This window comes from Oryza brachyantha, chromosome 3 (genome assembly GCF_000231095.2).
Source record: "Oryza brachyantha chromosome 3, ObraRS2, whole genome shotgun sequence".
Classification (NCBI taxonomy): Eukaryota; Viridiplantae; Streptophyta; class Magnoliopsida; order Poales; family Poaceae; genus Oryza; species Oryza brachyantha.
Window position 1 is genome coordinate 13,220,601 of NC_023165.2, and position 9,096 is coordinate 13,229,696.

Consider the following 9,096-nt stretch of genomic DNA (forward strand, 5'->3'; position numbering starts at 1 on the left):
AGCGCACAACCTGAACCGCACACACTCCCGTCACGCTGCTCTGACACGTGGGGACCTCCCCACGCCCGATCCGAGGGCGCGCCAGTTCGGGCCAACCAGAGCCCTGGGATCCACGCTGGCGATCCGCGGCGGGAACGACCCCGGCCACGGCCCACGGGCCCCACCCGCCTCCGCGGCCGTCCGATCGCGGCGGAGGAAACACACCCGCGGGCGATCCGAGCCGTCCGCGCAGCCGCGCGCGGGCGGATATACCAACCGGGGATTCCTCGCTATAAATAGGAGGCCGCCGCTTGGCTTGGCAATTTTTCTGCGGCTTCTTCCTCCTCGCGCGGGCGTCTACTCCCCCCACCCCCCAACCGCCGATTCGAAGCGTGCGACCGGAGAGGAGCGGCGCTTTGCGAGAGGAAGAAGAGAGAGGTAAGGTGAGTTCCCCTTCCTCTTCTCGTCCCCCGTGTCGCTGATTCGAGGGTATTGGGTACTACTGCTACTACGCTTGAGGCCGGCTACTACGCTTGAGGCCGGTTACTTTTCTGAACGTCTGATGTTCTAGGGCTGTGTGACCCCTCTAGTTTGGTGGTTAATAGCAGCGCCGATGGGATCTACTGGTGAATTTTAGGTGGTTTAGCTTATTTACCTGCAACGTTTAAAATCTAGGGTTTCCATTAATATAAGGGATATGCCCCCTAAACTTGCATTTAGGGTTTCCCTTTGGATTGTAGGGGAGTGGATTTATGTGTTTGTTGCGAATTATGATTGTTTGTTTAATTACGCGGGTGAATTTAGATGTTCCGGTTATTATTGCTGCTACTGCTGGCCTCTTTTCGACATGATATTAACTTGGCCTTAGCATAGTAGCAACATGGAATCCATGTGTAATGGTCGTTCAAATTAGAATTTGTTTTACTACCGCGACTTGTTGAATATGAACGTCATTGTTCATTGTTAACTTGGTATAATTAGTTTGCGCTTTCTATAGTTGAGTTATTCTTGTCCTACAGTTTTAATTAGCTTGTTATTAGATCTGTAACTGTAAGCTATTATCCCATAATTCTGTTTTGTGTTGGTTTACGGATGCCCATGAATTGAGATGACTGATACAATGCATTCTAGTGTGGTTTAACGGTACTCCTATGTTTATGCAATTCTAGTGTGACTGATACAATGCTGTATATTTTACTGTGTTGCAAAAGGACAGATTTATACTCCAGGTTTTTATCCTTAAGTAGAGTTGTTGCTTGAAAGTTGAAACATCCAATTTAAATTTGTTTGCAGAGATGGGATACTTTTCAGGTCAAGAACTATAAATTAAGTTCAAAAGAATGTTTTCAATGAAACTTGTAAAATTTTGGTACAGACATGTTGTTTAAGTGAGCTCTAGCATGGTGTATTTTCTGATTCTTTCCTTGTTTCTATAATGTTTTTACAAAAAGTGCTTGCTTCAACACTAGCATTTTTATTTGTCAAAAAAGCATTTTGATACATTTTTATCACAACATGTTTCTGTCCGTAATATGTTTCATTTTTACGACACAGATGGCCCGTACCAAGCAGACTGCTCGTAAATCCACAGGAGGAAAGGCACCCAGGAAGCAGCTTGCCACCAAGGTATAATTCTTTTCATACTGTGCCTTCTATTTAGTCAGCTATCCATTGATTTGCACTGATGATGAACTTACACCATATACACACAGGCTGCACGTAAGTCTGCTCCCACCACTGGAGGAGTTAAGAAGCCCCACCGTTACCGCCCTGGAACTGTTGCCCTCCGGTTAGCATCAAATCCCTGAGATGGTATTTCCTCTTGGTTTTTGACATGCTTTTGCTTATTCGTTTTGCTATAATTGTGCTTAAACAGTGAAATTCGCAAGTACCAGAAGAGCACTGAGCTTTTGATCAGGAAGCTGCCCTTCCAGAGGCTTGTTAGGGAAATCGCCCAGGACTTCAAGGTTGGAACCTCGAACTTTTCATGGCATAATTTGATTGCATGTGTGAAATTTGGATTGCTTGATGGCTGATCAATCGAAAACGACCTCGTTTTGCAGACTGATCTGCGTTTCCAGAGCCATGCAGTCCTTGCCCTCCAGGAAGCTGCGGAGGCATACCTTGTTGGTCTCTTCGAGGACACCAACCTGTGCGCCATTCACGCCAAGCGCGTGACCATCATGCCAAAGGACATTCAGCTGGCCAGGAGGATTCGCGGTGAGAGGGCTTAAATTCCCCTCGACGATTCCTTTGACAAACGAAGCATGTGTTCTAGTGTTAGTAGTCGTTTAATCTTTTGCTTATAAAGGACATTCCGAGTAGGGTGTGTTTTGTGGAACATAAGTTTCTCTCTCTTGTGCACTATATGATGGTGCTGTAATCTCTTATTGATGGATAAATACTTGATTATCGTCCGTGTGTCCCGTATTGTGCTAGCCTCTGATTCGTGTGCGTCACTCCAGGCTAGCAATGCTGCCTCTTTGGCCCTGTGCATGGCTAGATACTGCTACATTGTAATTTTCATCTGTCTTTAATCTGTTAATGTGATGTGTGTCATCGTTCGTGTATTTTTTAAACGTTTCGTCTTTTGCGTATCAAACATTTGAATTCAAATTTTTGGACTCACCTGGATGTAAGCTGCGGTATGGATGGTTTTGTTATGGTTATCGGAAACTGTTGTTGAGCTGAGGAGGTTTAAGCAATGGTAAGGATAGTTTTGCTGTGGTCTGTTAATGGTTATATAGTCCGTGGTTTCATGTTTCAACCTAGAAAAACTGTGGTGGTAGTCCGTGGTTTCGTGAACCTGGTGGTCCATGAGTCGTGAAGCTTATTTCGCATGAGCATTTTATGCACAGTTGATGTGTGAATGAATATTGTCAGGATGGTGTTTCTGCGGAGTTTTGAGTCGTTCATGTAGCGTTCGGTTCGCAAAAAATTTTGGAAGTGACCTAATTTTGGAAGTGACCTAATTTTTTATTACGCTATTTTTTTATACATTCTCATGAAAAAAATTTTCTTTAATAAATGTTAAGAGTCGACCGTTGTTATGTATGACAACAGTTTTTCTCTCTCCTTATCTTTTTTTTCTCCACGTTACTAAATTTACTTATGTGACGATTATGTTACTAAATTAAATTTACTTATGTGACGATTGAAAGTGTAAGTGTGACGATTGAAAGAGTCAAAACTAGTAATACTATTTTTACATGCCTTTATGCTCTTAATACCGCAAATAAATAATTCAAATAGCAGGTGTCAGGAAAGTAATCAATAGTTCGCAGATGTCAGGGACGTACTCCTCAATAGTAGTTGCCAAAGTCCATTAGTACAGAGTAATTAGTAGTACAGAGTAGTAGTAGTGATTTAGCTCTCCTGCTCACTCCCCTCTTGTTCCATCGGAGAGTGGCGCGAGCCAGAGAGTAGGGCAGAGCCACCGCCCGGAGCTCACCCCACCCCACCGAGATAGATGGCCACGCGTGGGCAGCTGTCCGTCGACGACGTGCTGCGCGTGAACGGGAGCCGCCGCTTCGCCGCCGCGCTGGCCGCCGCCTCCCCGTTCGCCTCCCTCGCCGACGCCCGCCTCGCCGCCCGCCGCATCTGGCTCAACGAGGTATGTAGCCCGTTGACCCCATCCCCCCTCCCTTCCCCGCACCGTACGCCTAATTTCTCCTCCTGTACTGATGATGCTCGCTGCTCATGTGTCGCCGCGCGATTTGCCGATCGAAGGTGGACGTGAATGGGTGGCTGGAGGCCTTCGCCGCGCACCCGGCCATCGGCACCACCTCCTCCTCCGTCTCCAAGTCGGTGATCTCCATCCCTCCCACCCATCGATCCTTCCTTTGCTTATGTTTCGGTGCGTTGGTCGTCGCTGTAGCCGTCTGCGGATTGATTAGGAGCGCTCCAAAGAAATTCCCCCAGATTGCGGATTGCTCAACATGTTTGAATCATCCTAGTGAGAGATTCACTCCTTTGTGGCCCTAATCAGTTTTGACCATCACCAGGTGCAGCTGTACGCCATCTGAATATCAACGTCGAATTAACCAAATTGTACAAGCCCGTAATGGTTTGCAACTTTACATACAGGGAGGCATAGCCGAATACCAGTAGTATGTTCTTTCTGCTTTTCAAATGTGCTCGCCTATTGCTTTAATTTACAGACCTCTACAACTCATATGTTGCCCCAACTAATGTAGGGCAGCTCAAAGTGTGTCTATTCTGAAATACAAAATCACACTAGCCAATAAACAAACAGATAAACACAGCACCGGGTAGTTTTTTAGCAACAAGTGCACAGGTGAACAACTAGAAAGAGCTTAATGAGCTTAATTGGTAGTAGTTGGGAACTCTTGCATTATTTGAGTGTAGGAAAGGTTTGATTTGCTTTCTTGGGGTATTAGGTGGTGCAAGGAGGAGCAATCGGCAGCGCTTTCAACTGCCACTGATTCAACCGCACAGGTGCTGCAGCCTTATTTTACTATCATTTTCTTGCATGCTTTACAGTACTTGGAAGCTCAATGTATTTTTCTTTCACCTGCTCTAGGAGCTGGCAGAGTGGAATGCCAGGTACAGGGAGAAGTTCGGGTTTGTGTTCATGATATGCGCGTCTGGGAGGACTGCCCCTGAGGTCTTAGCTGAGCTTAAGGTTTGCATATTTTCTTTTACTACTACCTCCGTTTCATATTGTAAGACTTTCTAGTCTTGTCTAAATTTATTCGTCGATGAATGTATATAATTTATATATGTGTCTAGATTCATTAGTGTCCATATAAATCTAGACAAAGCTAGAAAGTCTTACATGAGAATATCTGATTAGATGATTGTTTTGTGTTCTGTGACTAATGGGTTACTGTGTGTGACCTATGGAATAACAGTAACATGAGAATAGTGGAAGTAACACCATTTTGTGAATGAATCTGGAATCTCATTAAATTCAGTTGTTTCTTAGGGACACATACGTTCAATTTATTCCTCGATACATGTTAATTGGATTATCAATTGCTTAGCATGACCAAAATTTCATGTACATTAAGCTTGACATTATTCCTTCCTTTCCGTTGTTCAAGTTATCTTATATTGTACTGCTTTTTGCAGAGGCGCTATGAAAATAGGCCAATTGTTGAACTTGAGGGTGCAGCACAGGAAGAGCTGAAGATAACTGAACTGCGTCTTGCTAAACTTTTTGCATCAGAGGCTGTTGCTCCTCCTCCAGTGGTGGGAGGTCCTATTCAATCGGAAAAAGCAGCAGGTACTGAAACAATTTTATCTGCTTTTAGTAAACGTCTGCTCTTTATTCCACATGTTTAAGGATTTTCTTGTTACCTATCCTAATGGTCCTCATTAAGTTGGTACTTGCATCATTCTTTCTGTCTGTTTAAGCTACCATGTTTGAAACTCTATAGTTTTATTCCTGTGTCAACATTAATTTTTGAGCGAGGAGCTGTCTCATGCATTTCTGATCTTTCTGAATATATGTTTTTCTGTGGTTATGGTTTCACCTGATTGGTTGACACATTGTATTTTCTTCCAGTAAGAAGTCATTTGTCCAATTCGTAAGGAACTTATTTTTTCTGACTAAAAAAGTAAAAAGATATACAATTGGTTGCACCCAGTATTTTGGTTCATATAGTTTGCAAAAAAGCGCACTGTAGTACTGTACATATTAGTAGTTGCAATTTTTTTTTGTCTGATGTTAATGAACATAGCGTTGACATGATCACAAGCAACAACTGTGCTTAGTGTTGATCTCTGGTCATTTTCTTTTATATATATGATTATCTCCTGGCATGTAAAACTGTAACTGAAACAAGAAATTAAGTTGATGACTAGCTGAATGAGCAATTGAGCCATATGCTGGAAAGGCATCTCCTGGGCATAGCTTATCATCAACTTTTGAAAGTTGAACTGGTTGCTGCAATTAACCTGTACACAACAATTGAGAAATTAAGTTGGTTTCATATTATAAGTGACCTTGGGTTTGACCTAACTCCTAAGTCAAACCTCTTCGAGTTTAACCAAGTTTATAGGAAAATATAATAACATTTTCAACACAAATAAATATACTAGAAAAAATATTCAATAGTGGATTGAATGAAACTAATTTAGTGTTGTGGATTAGTATGTTTTTTTATAAACTTGGTCAAACCTGAATAGATTTGACTTAAGACAAATCCAAAGTTCATTTTAATATAAAATTGAGGGAGTAGAATGTAGCATACTACTACTAGTTTTATATATTTATATTCAGTTATACTGCTGCTTACCATTTTATTGTTCAAAAGACCGCATGCGGATTATTGGAGCACATCTTGGAGCTCTGTCCCAGCATTCTGCCAATAAAGCTACTGAACTTACAGGTAGCTCCAACCGAACTCGCCCTCCCATCACAACCCATGTTTTGGATGTTGCTCGTGGATCGCCAGCATCAGGGATCGAAGTTCACCTGGAGATGTGGAAGGATGCATCAGCACCCCCATCATTCAACAACCAAGATTTCAATGGGTGGGCGACTGTGGGCTCATCAGTTACGAACAATGATGGCCGCAGCGGTCAACTGATGGACATTGTCGACAGAGTGGCTCCTGGTTTCTACCGCATAAGTTTCAACACCAGCAAGTATGCACCTTCAGGGTTCTTCCCTTATGTGAGCATCATATTTGAGATAAAGAAGAACCAGACGACCGAGCATTTCCATGTCCCTCTGTTGCATTCTCCTTTTTCATTCACCACCTACCGTGGCAGCTAAGCTGTCAACATTAGTATGTGCCCCATAAGTCTGAAATGCTGCATATTCCATCTGAAAAAGTTCATGTGTATTTTTATTTACCTCTTGGAATATTCCATCGGAAAACAACTCTACTTTGGTCGCAAGGGTTTTGGATGCTTACGTGCACTGACATTATGATATAAGAATAAATTTGATGTACTAAAATGTACAGAAGCTTGATGTCTACATTAATATATACTTCTGCGTTTGGTTTGGTACGACACATGCCACTTACCAGGTGGATTATACTAATATGTAATTCTGTGTAATCACCCAAGACTCCGAGTCGCAGATAAACATACTATCGCATTTGGAAAGATGTACTGCAGAATATCTAGTGAGAACTCTCAAAAGTGAAAACTCGTAAAGTGCTTTAAGTTCGTGAAAAGATTACTAGATAGATATAGACATAAACTACATTATCAGAAATCTTAAGTCCAACTTGTATATGATGTGTCAAAAACTTTATTTAGAGGAAAAACATATTTTAGTTGAATAGTGTTCTGTAATTATTTGGGTGGAACGTTTGTTTTGAAAATATGGTATGCAGGGAATATTTTAGTTGAATAATTTGAAGGATGGAGCGCGTCTTATAGACCGGGACAATATCAGAAATCTAAAGTATGTATAATAGCTGGAAATGGAGCTCCCTCTGAATTTTTCACTGGCGTGGCCGCCTCCATTGCTCGACACGCACATGCTGCTTTTTTACTGCGTTTGTTTACTGCGTGCTTGGCTTTTTGCTTGATTGTTGTCTTTCACTGTGACTATTCAATGCTATATAAAGCTGCTGATTGCGTTTTTGCTAAACAATATCAAATTATTATTTGATGGCCAAACATTATTATATTTTGATGTGTAATGCTATTCACTCAAATTACTATAATTTTTATGCTACATTTATATTTTATAATCCACTAACAATCCTTTAATCTTTATAGATGATTGACAATATTATACAAATAATAATACATTCAAATTTTATAGATCGATTAGTTATGCGTGCATCGCGCTTCGGCTATCACTCTACGAAGGTAGCCCCTTCTTTTTTTTACGCCTAAATGTATAGAGTTTGCTGCTTTTCCACTACATTCCTATGATATATTTTATCTCCTAAACTCAACCAATATATAATTAATAAAATTAGTTAACTGCACATTTCAATTAGGACTGCATACATATTTATCGGTATTTAATAATTTTATATTTTGCAAGTCGAGTGGTTATGCGCGCATCACGCGTGGTCTACTCTAGTCAGAATAAAAGTCACGGTAGAACAATAAGCTGAACTATATACACATAAAAAATTAGAGTAAATATCTCAAGACTACATGTACCGTGGCCTAATGGTTTCATTATGTGACAGAACTCCACGTATTATGGTCCAAAAATCTTTGTAAACCACACTATTAACCAATTTAATTTGGTCTAAAGCAAAATAAAATAATTAATACCACCTCCGTTTTATAATGTAAGATGTTTGACTTTTTGGTTGTAACGTTTGACCATTCGTCTTATTCAAAAATTTAGTATAAATATAAAAAATGATAAGTTGTGCTTAAAGTTTTTTTTATAATAAAGTAAGTCACAAGCAAAATAAATGATATTTCCATAATGTTTTCAATAAGACAAATGATCAAACATTGCAATCAAAAAAGTCAAACATCTTACATTATGAAATAGAGAGAGTATTAGATATCTACAACTTGTATATGATGTATAAAAAACTTACAAATCTGTTATAATTTTATATGTAATTTTATAACTCATATTTGGTAAAAAGTATGGTTTTATAAAATTTATGACCATAATACCTATGTTTATTTGTTACTCGGTCTATTTCATATTATAAGATGTATTGGCTATGCATAGATTCATCTATATATTAATATATTATTTATATATGTGTTTAGATTTATTTGTATCCATGTGAACCTAGTCAAATGCTAGAAAGTCTTACGATGTGAAGCGAAGCGAAGATACAACACACCTAAGTTTTCTAAATCTTGATTCATAGTACATGTGTTTTTCTGAAACTAACTTAGAAAAACCAAGGGCTTAGATACGAGAGAAATCAAACAAATAAAGAAGTTCGCTTGTAATATCCAGAAAGCAAAAGGACCAAAATGAAATAGTAAGACGAATCCGGCGATCAACATCGCTCCCTTCCATGCGTCCCTCGATCGGCGCCACGGCAGTGACAGCGGCGGCGCCCCTTTCCCCTGGGCGCGACGGCGATGGCGAGGAGCATCAGGGCATCTCCAACATCCTGGGTAAATGATTGACCAAGCTAAAATTTAGTTATTTTGGCTAAAAAACGTACTCCAACGAAATGACCAAATGGCTGGCTA

At 40.6% G+C, this 9,096-nt stretch overlaps 2 protein-coding genes across 3 annotated transcripts; both read left to right on the top strand.

The window, feature by feature from the left end:
* Positions 1-294: 294 nt before the first annotated feature.
* On the top strand, positions 295-2,558 carry LOC102710569 (histone H3.3). The gene is made up of 5 exons (XM_006650093.3): positions 295-422; positions 1,534-1,605; positions 1,692-1,768; positions 1,856-1,946; positions 2,043-2,558. The coding sequence occupies exons 2-5, from the start codon at positions 1,534-1,536 to the stop codon at positions 2,211-2,213; spliced, it is 411 nt and encodes a 136-aa protein (XP_006650156.1). The 5' UTR covers positions 295-422; the 3' UTR covers positions 2,214-2,558.
* Positions 2,559-3,337: 779 nt separating this feature from the next.
* On the top strand, positions 3,338-6,919 carry LOC102702363 (uric acid degradation bifunctional protein TTL). 2 transcript variants are annotated; one of them, XM_015835651.2, is made up of 6 exons: positions 3,338-3,592; positions 3,709-3,782; positions 4,380-4,437; positions 4,523-4,624; positions 5,074-5,227; positions 6,261-6,919. In XM_015835651.2, the coding sequence occupies exons 1-6, from the start codon at positions 3,449-3,451 to the stop codon at positions 6,722-6,724; spliced, it is 996 nt and encodes a 331-aa protein (XP_015691137.2). In that variant the 5' UTR covers positions 3,338-3,448; the 3' UTR covers positions 6,725-6,919. The 2 variants fall into 2 exon arrangements, with proteins under 2 accessions (XP_015691137.2, XP_040378006.1); XM_040522072.1 differs by having other exon boundaries at positions 3,340-3,592; positions 6,336-6,919.
* The last annotated feature ends 2,177 nt before the right edge of the window (positions 6,920-9,096 follow it).